Raw genomic sequence first — 14,864 nt, 5'->3', positions numbered from 1 at the left:
GTAAGACGAAGTTAAATAGGTATTTGTTTACCAGTGAGAGGTCACAGAAAACTAATCAAGGAAACCATTTGATTTTGATGGTTCTTTATTTAATTATGTATGTTTAATCCTAATACAAAGCATATTTTTGTCTCACCTAAAATTTTTTTTTACTGAAAACCGTCTGATGATATAGATTTTGAAATTACGTTTTCAATAAGTGTTATGGTTTGTATTTTTAATTAAGATCACACTGAACATAAAAAATGCTGCTGCAGTCACTAGCAACTGATCTAGGTTTTCTTTACGTTTAGTAGATCGGGCATGGTTTTATTTTTATGTTATCCCCCAATGCTTTATTGTTTTGTTGAAGCTTGTCTTTTACTTACCTTTTGGACTTCCTCTTATTCAGTTGAAGGAAAAAGAAGGGCAATTTTCTGGACTTGAAAGTCAATTGCAAGACAAGTTAGAACAAGATAAAAGGAAGATGAAGGACTTACTTACAGAGCAGGAAGACCTGAATTCGAAAAACAACGACCTTAAAATTAAACTAGAAACATTCCAAGAAGAAGTAGCAACACTGTACAGAGAAAATGAGGAACTAAAGACTGAAGTTTCTACCTTAAAATGTACTATTGCAGGAAAGGAGGAAAGTATAATGCAGCACAAGGTATCTTCAGGTGAACTTGAAGCTAAAATTATGAATCTTGAACAGGAATTAAAAATACTGACAACTTCTGAACATGTGCAGGCTGAGCTTCAAAAACATGAATTCCCAGGGTCTACTGATTCAGCAAGTACGAGTTCAGGGGGAAACACCACAGAGTTAAATAAACTTAGAAATGAAGTAAAGAAACTACAGAAGCTGTGTAAAGCTAAAGATACAAAGATTTCCAAATTAACACATGATATGAACAATCCAAACTTTGAAAGTGGGGCACAAACTGAAGAAAAACTACAAAAATTGGAAGCAGCACTTAGGGAAATGAAAGAGGAAAGAGACGGTTTGAACAATGAAAATCAGAAGTTGCAGAAAATGTACAAAGGGAGGGAATTGAAGGTAAAGAAGTTTGAAGAGGTTATTTCTGAACAAGAAAAGCTCATTACTGAATATGAAGCAGAAAAACTGATTCTGAAAGAAAGTGTTAATGAGCTAAATGAAAAGGTGGAGGACGCAAGGTACGAGGAACAACTTGCACAGAAAGACCTTCAAAAGAAATTAATGAATCAGCAGGCACTTGAGGAGAAAATTGAAGACATTAACCAGGCTCTCGCTAGTAAAGAGCAACAAATATTTGATTTAAATCAAGAAATCAGTGCAATGAAAGATGCCCATGAAAAAAAATACTTACAATTAATAAAAGAGAATCAAAACCAACAAGAATCGGCTTTACAACTAGAAACTGAAAACACAACATTAAGTAGTAATGTTCAAAAGATGGAAGAAGAAATCAAGAGTCTGAAATCTCGGTTAAAATGTCTTGAAGAAAACGAGGAAAAGCATTTGACAGAATATAAGAAAGTAAGTTTAGTGATGAAGGGAAAAGATGCTAAGTTTAAGAAATTTGAAGACATGCTGAAGAAAAAAGAGGAAGAGTTAGAAAATACACGTGTTCAATTACAGGAAGTCACAAAAGTATATGAGAATGTCATCGAGAAAGAGGAAATTACTGCTCAAGAAATTATAAAATTACAAAAACTTGGAAAAGGAAAGGAGGCAAAGGCCAAGAAATTTGAAGATGTTGTAACCAAACAGGAACAAATTATTGCTGAAAAAGAAACAGATGCAGTGATCCTCCAAGGAAGAATTTCAGAATTAAATATTGAACTGGAAAGTCTTAGTGCTGCAGAAATAGAATTAAGACGCAATTTTGAAGATAGTTTAAATTCAGTAGAGGAACTGAAAGAAAAATGTAAGGATATGGAACACAATCAAGTTGATCTTAATCAAGCTCTACATCAAAAGGAAGAAGAAATTGAAAATCTGAAGGCAGAGGTGAAATTTAGTAAAGAAAGTTATAATAAATTGCTCATAGAGAAAGAAGGAATTGAAAAACAATGTCAAGAAATCAGGGATACCCTAATGCAGACTGAAGAAAAACTTCATAAAGCCGAAAAAGAAGTTGAACGATTATCTGAAGAAATCCAAAAGGTTCAGAAGGATAAAGATTCCATTGTTTTTGAGGTGGAAAAAATTAAAAAGGTTGGAAAGGGAAAATTGTCAAAACTTACCAAATTTCAAGAAGTAGTAGAAAAGCAAGAGAGTATTTTGTCAGAAAAGGAAACAGATTTACTTTTAATGAAAGAACGAATCAATGATTTGTCTGAAAAACTTGGACAGAAAGAAGAAGAAGTAGAACTATTGCAGGGAGAGTTAGAGAGAATGAGTCAGTGGGAAGAACTCTGTAAACAGCATGAATTGCACATAGGGGATATGGAGCAGGATATGAGAGATAAAAACAGAGAGATTTTAGATGACAGTAATTCCAGCAAAAGGAAAATTTTAAGCTTGGAAGAGAAATGTTCTGCACTTGAAAATACCATTGAATTTTTGCAGCGTCAAGAGAAAGATATGGAACAACAAATTCAGTCTCTTACAGCAGCTGCATCTGAGACTGACTACTGGAAAAGCAGATGTCAGAAACTTGAAGATGGCAGCGAATCTCAGGTTAAGGCCATGCCTGTTGTTAGTGACTTGATTGAAAAACAAGAATCAACATCCACTTTAAGTAGCAACTCTGTGTTCCAAGAAACTTATTCTGAAAAGAATGCTTCCCAGCTCGATGGACAAGATCCACAACAAATGAAGTCATTATTAGAAGAAAAGCAGACTTTAATTCTTTCAATGCAAGATAATCACCAAAAAGAACTCACAGCTTTAAATGCCAAATTATCCAAATTGAAAACGTTATGTAAAGCCAAAGATGCTAAACTTGCCAAACTGCAAAGTGCAGCCAAAGATGATCAAAGTAAAGCTGATGAAAGTGGAAGTAACACAACTAGAGAAAGCATAGAAAATCTTTCCTTAAGCTCCAGTCATATTGATAGTGAATGGAAAGAAAGAATAATGCATTCTGAAGTAGTTATGCAGCTTGAAAGAGAAATTGAAGATTTAAAAGATGTCATTCAGTCACGAGATGAAGAGATTGTTGACGGGAGGAATTTTGCAGTAAGTCAACAGGAAGAATTGCAATCATTAAGAGAATTTCTTCTTGCCAAAGATGAAGAAATTTATGATTTGAAAAATAGAATATATGGATGGGAGGATTGGTATGAAAAAGAATTTAGGGACACTGTGTCTTCATATCAATCCATGGAAGATTTAGTCATGGAAAAGGACACTGTTATTGCTAATCTGAAGGAAGAACTAGAATCCTTTAAAGATACATCAGCACAAGAAAATCCTACAGCTTCTGATACGAAGGAAAATGAAGAAAAATCTCTTCAACAAGAAGTAGCTAAATTAAAGAAATTATGCAAAGGGAAGGAAACTAGAATTAAACAGCTAGAAAAAGCAAAGAAAGAACTAGAAGAAAAAACAAAGAAGTCAGAAGAACAAGAATCGACACCTGTACCGAGCTCTCAACAGATGGAGTGGCATCAGCTTCTAGAAGATAGCCAAGGTGAAAACCAGAAGTTGCGACAACACATTGAAATGCTAAATACTGAACATATCCAAAGAGTTCAAGATTTTGAGTCAGTGTTAAGCGAGGAAACTAATCAAATTCTGGCTCTCAAAGAAAAGTACATTGGCTTAGAAAATAAGTGTGCAAAATTAGAGGAATTGTCAAACTTAGTAGCTATTGAACTCAACATGTTCAAAAAAGAGGTTTTTGAAGTGATAAGAGAGGATCAGGAATTTGTTTATCATGAGGCTTTGGAATCAGCTAGTAGTCCTGTTGCAATCCTATCAATGCTTCGTAAAGAATTTTCCCAACTGCGTCAATCATTTGAAGAAAATGTTGCAAATCTGAAAGACAAAGAATCACAAGTCACGTCCTTGCAAGAAGTGAACGACAAAAAAGTACAGGAAGTACTGTTCTTGGAAGAGAAGTTACAGTCACTAGAAGAAATGAGGAGTACTCATGTAAGGAGCTCAGAAGAGAAGGAAGAATACATTAAAAATCTCAGTAACCAATTGAAGGCTGTGCAGAGTGGTAACGATGCACACCAGACACAAACAATCCAAGACCTGAGGAATCAGATCACACGGCTAAAAGATAACTTATCTCGTCAAGGAAACGAAATGCAAAATATACAGATGCTGTATAATAGCCAAAGTGAGCAATTGGAGGAGACAATCAGAGCATTAGATGAGGCTAACAATGTAAGGAGCATTAGAATGGAGGAACAAGACTTGGCTGTTACTCATTTAAGAAAACGTTTGCAGGAAGAAGAGGAGAAGAATAAAGATTTGTCATTATCTTTGGAACAGACTCAGCAGAATATACTCGAATTACAGCAAACGGTGCAAAATTTAAATCAAGCCAATCAGGCATACCAGTACTATTATCAAGAAAAAGAAAATGAAGTTCATGGTCTGAATCAGAGATGTGCTGAAATGCAAACATACTGTACCCAACAGGATGATAAAATCTGTGCATTGGAAGAAAAATGTAAGACTGTTTTATTGGAGAAGGATGACACTGAAGCTTCATTACAGGGAATGAACGCTGCATACCAGCAAAATATCGAACAAAATGAACAGATTATTACAGGCTTGAGAGAAGAAATTAAAGAATGCAAGGAAAAATATTGTGACATAGAAAGAGAAAAATCCCTTTTGAATGAACAGTTGAAGAGTACAAACGAAGATGCAAAAAAGTTATTGGAAACCAAATCGCAGGAGATGAATCTTCAGATTGCCAGTTTACAGAAGTCCTTAGAAAATCAAACTTTGCTGATGACTGAAAAGGATGACCATATAGAGAAACTTTCCATCAATTTTACTGAAAGTCAAAGGATGATTCGGGATCTTGAGTGCAAGCTGCATGCATATGAAGAATCTTATTCAAGATTACAAGATATACACACAAACATGGAAAAAGAAATCAGCGCTTTAAAACAGGATTTAGTAGAAACCAAAGAACAACTTCATGCAGCAAGAATGAAACTGAGTGAAAATGAAAATGCAAAAAATCGATTAGAAATTGAGTTGAATGAATTAGTGAATTTAAGGGAAGTAGTTACTCATGTGAAAGAAGAAAACTACAAATTGCAGTCCATTGTTTCCGAGAAAGAAGAGCAATTAATGTCTCTGAAAAGTCAATGCAATTTAATGGAAAAAGAAATGGAATCATTGAACCGAAAATTATCAGAGAACTTCAGCATTCCTAAGGCCATAGAAGAACCAATGATTCAAATTTCTACAGAAAAACTTTTAGGAGCTGCGCCTTCCCAATCCATGCAACAAATGGATCCAATCAACTTGGCAAAAGATGTAAGAGACTTTGTAGACTTGCACTCTATCTAACATTGTAATCTCTGTACTCTCTGTGGTGTAGTTTGCTGTTCAATGCTATGTAGATTTATGTATTCAGTTGTAGAGAATGTATTGGTCTGCATTTTCCTGTCTTTCCACTAACGTCTCTTCTTGCTCATACTTAGTTATATTGTATGCTTACATATATTTGCATGTCTAGTATAACAATAATATAGATGTGCATGCTTTGCCTTCTTACTAACTAGTTTTAATTTGGTTTATGCTGTTTGGTTCATTATAATTGTGTAATGAGTTTTTATGTATTTTGTTCATTTTCCCTTTCGTTAAAAATTTTCCGTCATTAAATAAATAAGTCTTATTGAAAAATGCTAATTTATAAAATGTTATTGAAAAGTGGTTTTGTTTATTTGTATTGGTTACATTTGAGTTTGGGAAAAGAACGTGGAAATAGAATATGAAGTGTATAAAATTAATATTATTATTTGTGACCCCTTTATGCTAGACTATTCAATAATGAATTCTTTAGATATAACGATTATTAGTGTAGCTATATAATCAACTATATATTCATATTTAAAACATATAAAATGTTTATATCATGCATGAAATATTATACAGAAAACTAATTAATTCAAGCACTTGTTTGATAATATACTATTTATTATCAACACTTATAAAATTGTTTAAATTGTATATATTAGAGTATATTTTTGTACTCCATAGTTTTGACATTTTTTATTCTAATTACAATTTCTTTCTATATCTGATGAATTTAAATCCTATTTTGTAGGCTGATGAGACGAGGCATCATCTTCAAGAGCAAATTGTGCAAATGGAAGGATTCCGACAGCAACTTGAAGACCAAGTAAGACGACAAGAGTCCGAACTGGAGGAACTTAGGAAGGTCCACATGGAGGACACAGGTCACAAAGAGGTGGTTACAAGTAAACTTCAAGAAGCTGAACACAATCTGAAAGTATTACAAGCTCAGAATGAAGAACTTCAAAAGATGTTGTCAGAAAGAATGGAGGAAATCAATACCAAAGAAAGTGAAACTGGTGAACTTAAAAGGACTATTGAACAGATGACTGAAGAAAGGAACCATTCCTATGAAGTATATCAAAAAGATGTGGAAATGATGAAAGGTGCGACAGTAGATTTACAGGCGGAAAATTCGGATTTAAGACAAAGAGAGAAAGATTTAATTACTTCTTGTGAAAGATATCAATTGCAGATCAGTGAACTTGAAAAACAGAATTGTGATGTAACTGTGGCATTGGAGAAAGATAGGACCAAAATTGAAGAATCAGAGAACTCTCTTTCAGCACAAATTAAAGAATTATCTAGTGAATTAAGCCTAGAGAAAGAAAAAACTCGTTTATTTGAAGAGAAAGTTAAAATTCTTTCAGACAATTTACATCAAGAAGAGCAAAAGAAAAATGAAATGGAGAGAAAACTGATGGAACTAGAAAAATCCAAAACAATTGCTGATGACCTGGCAAAATCTATGGAAGAGAAGGAAAATATTTTAACTGGCTTGATTGAACAGCATCAGTTGCAAATCAGTGAACTTGAAAAACAATGTCACGATGCTGCAACAGCTCTACAGAAAGATGGAGCAAAGTTTCAGGAAACTGAGAACTACTTTTCAACGCAAATAGAAAGCTTAACCAGGGAGTTAAATGCAGAAAAGGAAAAAACAAATTTTCTTGAGAGTCAGATTGAAGCTCTTTCTAGCGAGCTTCATCAACACGAAAAGAGAGAAAAGGATCTTGAAAAAGAATTAGAAGAATTGCAGAAATCCAAAGTAATCGCTGATGAACTAGCAAAGTCTATGGAAGAAAAAGAGAACATTTTAACTGATTTGATTGAAAATAAGAGTTCTGATGAAGAGATGCTAATGAAAAAGTTATTAGAGAAAGATGAAAAAATAGCATCACTTCTAGGAAATCTGCAAGAAATGGAAGAACGTCTTAATCAACTTGGACAGGCAGAGGAAATGCTGGAAAATACAAAAGAAATGTGTGAAAAACAAGAACAGGAAATTCAAGAATTGAAAAAGCAGTTTGAAGAAAAAGACATGAATTTCCGCAAAGCATTAGCGACAGCTAAAAAAATCAAATTTCAACTCCAACAAGCAACGAAAGCTAAGGAAGATCTTGAAACTGAAATCAATTCTCTTAAAGACAAGATGCGGGAAAAAGAATCATTCACAGATGAAAGTGTAGAAATAAACAAGAATAGTGATAGTGGAGAACAACATGCAATGGAAGACCTCCAGAAGAAAATTCAGTTGTATGAAGGAAAAATTAGCGAGTTTGAAGGCAAAGAAAAAGAATTAGAAAATTTACATTTGAAACTCAAAGAGTATGAGGATTTGGTTCATTCAAGTGTTGAAGAAGTAACTGTTGTGAAAAATGAACTTGAAAAAAGAAGCAGTGAGTTGAACTTGCTCCAAAGGAATTTCGAGATACGTGGTGAGACTATTAATGAGCTTGAAGTTGAAAATAGCAAATTAAGTGATAGGCTACAAACTGAAACTGATAGACTGACAGAAAATATTATAAGAATTGAATCTCAGAAGTCGGAGATGCATTCACAGATTTTAACATTAGAAGAGGAAAACTCTAGTTTCAAACAACTGCTTAAAGAAAAGAATGATGAATATGAAAATTTAAAAGAAGGATTTGACCAAATGACTCAAGAAATATCATCTAAGGAAGAAATAATCTCTAATATTAAGGAAAAGCTAGAAAAGACAGTAAATGACAATGAAAAGGACCATATCATTGATCAATTGTCTAAAAATATTAAAGAATTTGAGAATCAACTTGCAGAAAAGAGTCGAGAAGTGGAAGAGTTCGAGCGTAAAGGTAGTGAATTTGATGTTATGTTGCAGTCATTACAACAAGAAGTACGCAGCAAGAGTGAACTGGCAAATGATCTTCAGGGAAATCTACATACAATGGAAATAGAAAAGGGTCAGTTGGAGGAATCTATTCAGTCCTATGTGAAAGATGTAGAACAACTGAAAGACAAAATTGTAAGTCTTTCAAATTCCCTAGCTGAAAAAGAGGAAAGTTTGTCTGGAATAGTGCATTCAATGAAAGGATGTTATGAAGAAGTAACAGGCGTTGAATGTAATATACAAAGCATTGAAGATATTCTTTTGGCCTTAAAAAATTATTCAAAGGATCAATTAAATTCATTTCGAGAAAAAATAAATAGTTTGGAGACTGCAAATCAAGAATCAGTAAGATTAGCAGAACAGCAAATTCTTGGTGAAATGGAGAATCAGTTGAAAGATGAACATGAAAGAATGCAAACTTTGCAACACAAATATAGTTCTGTGATTGAAGAAAAATCGGCCCTTTCCCAACAGGTGATCGATCTTCAAAACAAAATTCATGAAGACCTTGAAAATAGAATGTCATCTAATGACCTTGCAAATGAGTTAGAAATAAAAACTAAAGAAAACATGGAACTGATGGATCAAATACAGGTATTCAAAATGGAACTTGAAGAAGCTCTTAAGGAAAAAGACAATCTCAGAAAAACAAATGATGAAATAAAAGAACAGAACAATACTTTAATTGAAAAAATGAAAGAAATGGAAAATACCAATCATAGTTTACATACCGAGATCACTGGCTTAACATCTAAAATCGGAGAAATGAAGGAGCTAGAAAATGAGAAAAATTCTTCAGGTGAAGATCTACAGTTGAGATTTCAGAATCTATTGCAAGAAAATAATGAATTAAAAGCTGAACTAATTAATTTGTCTGAAAAGTGTAGCGCAATGGAAGAAGCAAGGGTTGAAATACAACAGCAATGCAGTGATTTGTTCAAGAATAGTGAAAAATTACAGTCTGAGAACAGTGACATGAGGACTAAACTTGAGGGTATTTCTTCTGCCCCGGCACAAGAAGTTTTTTCTGCCTCCTCCAGCAACAAGCTCCTCTCTGAGGTTGTGGAAAGAAATGAACAGAGAGAAGTAGAAAAGTTAAGGCAGTCTGGAACACATGATACGGAGACAGAACTGCAAACAGCAAAAGAGAGTTTAAGAACGCTGGAAGAAAATTATGAAAAAGTTTCCGAGAAATTGCAGGCATCTGAAGGAAAATGTGAAAAAATGCTTATCAAACTGAAAGCTTTCAAAACCAAATGTGATAAGCTTCAAGAAGAGGTCAAGACTTTGAAAAAGGACTCTGAACATGGGCTTTCTCAGGAAAATGTACAAAGGATTCAAGATTTAGAAGAGCAATGTAAGAAAGATGTGGAGACCAGGGAGGGTCTTCTTTCTGAAATTAAAACTTTGAAGGACATCCAACACAATTTGGAAACCACGGTAGAAAAGCAACAGGAAACTGAGAAACAATTGAACAAAGAAATTGAGGCATTGAAAGTAGAGATATGTCAAACACAACAAAAATACGAAGAAAAAGAAAGTGAATGGGAATCGGTGAATAATGTTAATTCAAAACTGAAGATTGAAATATCATCTTTAGAAAGCAAAGTCATGGAATTAAATTTAAAGGAAAGGGAACTTATGGAAAAAATTTCTGAATATGAAAGCAAATTGTCTTCGGAGAGTGATTTGAAATTTTCATTGGAAGCTGCTGAGATAAAGCGTGTGGAACTTGAGAGAAAACTGGAGGACAGTGTCATGCTGTGTGATTCTTTAGAGGTCGAAAATAAAAGTTTTAAAGATATTGTGGCTAAATTGAGGGAATCTAATTCGGAGCTCGAGAAGGAGAAAAGAAATACAGAAGAAGATAAAACAAAGTCGGAAAGATTGTTGGATACAATCAAAGAACTTGAAAGTGAAAGAGAACAGTTGCTTGAAGAGATTGATGGATTTAAAGATGACCTGTCCGAACTGAAACGAGAAAAGAATGCTTTGAAAGAGGAAAAAGAGACAATTAATATTAAATTGAATGATGCTGCAATTGAGAACAAAGGAATGAGAGAGAAAATAGGCGCCATGGAATGGAAGATTGAAGAGGTTGAATCTTTGGAGGAGGAACTAGAAGAAGTCAGATCAGAACTTGACAAAAAGAAGCAAGAATTAAATCAAGCAATTAAAGAAAAGCAAACTATTCAAGAAGAATTAGAAAAAAGTCGTAATAGCACAACCAGCACATTACAACTTCTGCCGGATGAAGATTTTGAGTCGTTAAAACATGAGCTCCAAAAGAAGTCAGATGAAAACAAAGACTTAGAGGATCAAATCGATTCCTTTAAAGAGGAATTGAATGAAATGTCGACAGAAATCGATAGTCTTAAAGGAGAACTAACTGTTGCTTCTGTCAAGGCTTCCATTTGTGATAGTTTACAAAGTGAAATCGCAGCTCTAAAGTCAAAGTATGCAGCAGTCGAAGGTCTTGGCTCATCCAATGACACTGACGTCGAAAAATCTCTGAAAGAGAGTGAAGATCAAGTCAAATTGATAAAGGATGAACTGGATAATTCAATAGTGGAGAATAAACAATTAAAAGAAGAATTGATCGTGCTGAAAGAAAGAGTGAAAACGGCTGATCACTTACTTGAGGAAAAAAATAAACTTAAAACAGAAATGGAAAGCATGCAACAAGATAAAAGAAATTTAGTAGGAAATGTTTCCAGAGATGAAACTGAAGCATCTAACAGAGTCCAAGAGCTAGAAGAGGAACTTGAACTAATTAAAGAGGAATTGAATGAGGCGATGTCTGAAAATGAAACATTGAGAAGTGGAACACAGGTTTCGGATTACAAGGCGCTTTTATTTGATAAGCTCCAGGTTGAATATCAAAGCTTAAAAGAAGAGGTGGAAGGTTTAAGAAAAAACAGCTCATCAGAAATAAAGCAACAAAGCAAGGATTCGGTAGACACGTTTAATAAACGACTTCAAGAAAGCCAGGCAGAAAATGAACAGTTGAAATCTCGACTTTCTATGATGACTATTGAGTCGAAAGGAAAGAAAGAAGATGCATCACGTGAACGGTCGACTCCAGGTGATTTGCAGAACGAATTAAAGGAAAAGCAAGAACAGTATGAATCACTAGTAGAGGATCTGAATGAAGTGACATCAGAAAATGATTCATTAAAAGGAGAAATAGCACATCTTAAAATTCAGAGCCAGATGTTTAATGAAGTTAAGAAAGAGTATGAATCTTTGAATGAACAGCATAATAAATTGTTGATGGAAAACACTAATATGGCGAAGAACATTGAAGAATTACACAACAAACTACAGAAAAGTGGTGACCATGATGCCTTATTTATAAAGGAAGAAAGAGAGCATGTGGCAAGGGAGAAAGAAACATTTATTCAAAATATAAAGCAGCTTGAGAAAAGATGTGAAGACCTTAATCAGAAAAATTCAAATCTCAGTCACCAATTAGTAGAATCAGAGGGAAAGATGCAACAACTGAAGTTTGACAACGAAACAATGAGAGCTCAGTTAGGTATTTCACAGAATGGACAGATGCAGATGGAAAACTTCCATGGAGATTATCAGAGACTTCAAGGACATTTTTCAGCTGCGATGGATCAGAAAAACAGGGCACAAGTTGAAGTTAATCAAATGGCTCACAGACTGCAACAGAGAGATGCAAGGTGTCAGCAAATGGCACTGCAGGTAAGATTTAGAAGCATTTATTTTTCCAGCTTTTCCATATCAATTTAATAGAAAAATTTGTTTTTACTCGATTTTTGCACTTGTAGGTTAGCCAGTTGGCTGAAGACAGGGGTTACCTAAATGTTCAGCTCGGAAACTTATCCAGATCATTAAGAGAGAAAGAAAGTGAGCTGTCGTCTCTGCAACAACAGTATAGAATTTTATACCAGACTCACATGTCACTTCAGTCCAAGGTAAGCTTTCTTTATTCCTTTAACACATTTCCTATAGCTGTAAATGCCTGTCTTTTTCAATCTTTTACAGAATCAAATAACTTCATTTTACTAGACAATTTTTTTACTTCAGTTTTTTGGCAATAATTATTAAATAAAGTTCATTTATGTTGTATCACAAATACATGATTTTTTCAGTTGCTGGAATCGGAAACAAAGGCCATAAACATTGCCATGCAGCGAGCCTCCTCAGTGGAGATCACCGAAGCAGCAGAACCACGGGTTGTACCAGAGGAAACCAGGATCACCATGTCTCCAGCAGAACCAGAGGTTGAGGAAGTCAAACAACTTCGCTCAAAGTATGTACACTGTATATTCCGGTGATCTATTTTGGATAAGATTATCAATGAAATAATGCTTGCTTGTCTGCCACTGACTTATATGGTAAAATTAAAGGGTCGGAAGGTATGTGTGAAGACATTGTTATCCAGAAAATTTCAACACATGTGTTGATAGGATAAGAGAAAGAAAAAAAGATATGTCCTTTATTGTAAAAAAAGTTTTTTAATTGGGCTTATTCTAGTCAGTAGGAAGAGGACAATCAAACATTTTTGTAAGAATGCTGTTAGTTTTATTGAATGGTTTCCGAAGAGTAAAAGTTCTACATTTCACTGTAGGTTGCAAGAGACTGAGTTAACTCGTGAGTCACTACAAGACCAATACTATGCAATGGAGAAATCACTGAAGACAGAAAGAGAACAGCGACAACAGTTAGAAGAGGCCCTGAACACGCTACAGGAGCAGGCCAGACTGGCGGCGGAGAATAAAGAGGTAGGGGAGATAATTAATATAGAATTTCATAGAGAAGGGGTGGGGTGGGGGGTTAATGTGGAAAGTGCAGCTCACATCTAAGGCTTATAATGATCATTCACCTTTCACTGAGTTCACTTTTAAAGTCATGATTATCTTTAGATATGACAAAATCTGTTTTTAACTTGCATATTTTTTAAAGAAGAATTTGAAATTATTTACCTTTATTTTGGAAAATTTTTTTATGATCAGATTTATAATCATTTATGCAACAAGCATGTATCAGTATGGCTCAGACTATTTAAATTGTAATATTGAATAAAGATCAGAAAGGATATGTGAAAAAAAAATTAAAATCTGTTTTGGATGCTTTTTTTTTTATCATTTTGATTATTTCTGTAAGGCGTATACATACAAGAATATTACACACCTGTGTTATACAATGACTATCATGTTTTGTTTATAGTTTCAGCTCCAAGTAGAAGATGAGGATGAAAATAGAATTTTGGAAACCAGTCCCATGTTGTGTAAGAATTTAACATATCTAAGATATCAATTATTTTAAGTAAGCTTTTAGTCTAAGGAATGTTATTATTACTTTGTTTTGTTCTTCAGCCCGTAGTGGAGCAGGGTACGGACAGAGGGTGTGTAGCTGGCTAACAGTTCGTCGGTGAGTAGAGTTATTCTGAGCTTTTATATCATTTTTGTTGATTTTTAAAAATAAAAACCATTAATATCAATGATTTGCATCCATTGTTGTTTCTAACCCATTTGATCATCATAAGATTAATAACAAGATTATGGGAACATTCTTCAAAACGATCTTCATATTCACAGCTGCTTTCATGAACATTTAGAAATTTAAGAATTCTATTTTTTGTCCTTTTACATATATAACCCCCATTTAGTGGTATTGTTTTGGTGTTCCACTGATTAACAAGAATATCCTATACCTTAGCATGCTAGTTTGTGTTTGTCACACTGTTATAATGCTCTTCAGGGAATACCTCTGCTTTTCCAGTCGGAGTTTGAACCGCCTGATGCGCATGCGCCCTGGAATCAGGAAGATGATTTGGGGATACTTCATCCTGCTACATATTCTGGTCGTTGGCTGTGTGTTTGGACTTTTCTGATGGAGGAATCGTGAATTTATGAATATAATAAACATATTTGATATTATGATGAAATAAGATGGTGCAATCGTGTATTATTAACTTAATTTTCCACATTTTTTATGTGAATGATTTTATTTCATAAGTAATGTTAAAGAGATATTTGTATATAATGTGTGTGCATGTGAAGATTTTCCTGTAAAGATGTAAAAATGACAATCTATAAATTTATTTGTACATACTTATAAAAGAGAGAAAGGAATATTATGTGATACATGTACTCTTCACTTGATTAGCTTTGAGAACATGATCCTATTGTTCTCTGATGTACATGAATATTCCAAACTCTTGCTTCCTAATTTTTTTTAATTGTTGTTGATAAATTTCATTTTTGTTAAACATTCCATGTTTTAGTAGTTTTAGTGAACTTTGCAATTGTATCTTCTCCTTTATTTTCGTTTATGTTTCCTAAGTTATTTTAATTATGAAGACTTTTGGAAAGAGTATAATACATGTATATATATTATGGATGCAATGTTTATGTAAATGTCTAAAAATATAAAGAGGTTATTCTAAGTAGATTTAAGTCTACTTGTAAATTGATGCATAACAAAGTTTTTTTTTCAAAACCAGTTGTGAAGTATACATATCATGGTTAAGATCCAATGAATAAATTATATTTTCTGATA

At 33.8% G+C, this 14,864-nt stretch overlaps 1 protein-coding gene across 2 annotated transcripts in view; it reads left to right on the top strand.

Moving 5' to 3' along the window:
- LOC134238188 (extracellular matrix-binding protein ebh-like) overlaps positions 1 to 14,864 on the top strand; it is a 23,910-nt gene extending 9,046 nt beyond the window's left edge. Inside the window, exons 2-9 of one of the 2 annotated variants that reach the window (XM_062720302.1) lie at positions 392 to 5,419; positions 6,213 to 12,041; positions 12,128 to 12,274; positions 12,452 to 12,612; positions 12,931 to 13,084; positions 13,530 to 13,590; positions 13,679 to 13,733; positions 14,085 to 14,864. In XM_062720302.1, the coding sequence (XP_062576286.1) occupies positions 392 to 5,419; positions 6,213 to 12,041; positions 12,128 to 12,274; positions 12,452 to 12,612; positions 12,931 to 13,084; positions 13,530 to 13,590; positions 13,679 to 13,733; positions 14,085 to 14,196 (11,547 nt within the window). In that variant the 3' untranslated portion in view covers positions 14,197 to 14,864. Of the gene's footprint in view, positions 1 to 391; positions 5,420 to 6,212; positions 12,042 to 12,127; positions 12,275 to 12,451; positions 12,613 to 12,930; positions 13,085 to 13,529; positions 13,591 to 13,678; positions 13,734 to 14,063 lie in introns of both variants that reach the window. The other variant, XM_062720301.1, reaches the window with a different exon arrangement.

The sequence above is a fragment of the Saccostrea cucullata genome, unplaced genomic scaffold (genome assembly GCF_032062105.1).
Source record: "Saccostrea cucullata isolate Sc308-1 unplaced genomic scaffold, CSIRO_AGI_Scuc_v1 ctg1076, whole genome shotgun sequence".
Lineage (NCBI taxonomy): Eukaryota > Metazoa > Mollusca > Bivalvia > Ostreida > Ostreidae > Saccostrea > Saccostrea cuccullata.
This window is presented reverse-complemented; position numbering and strand designations above follow the sequence as displayed.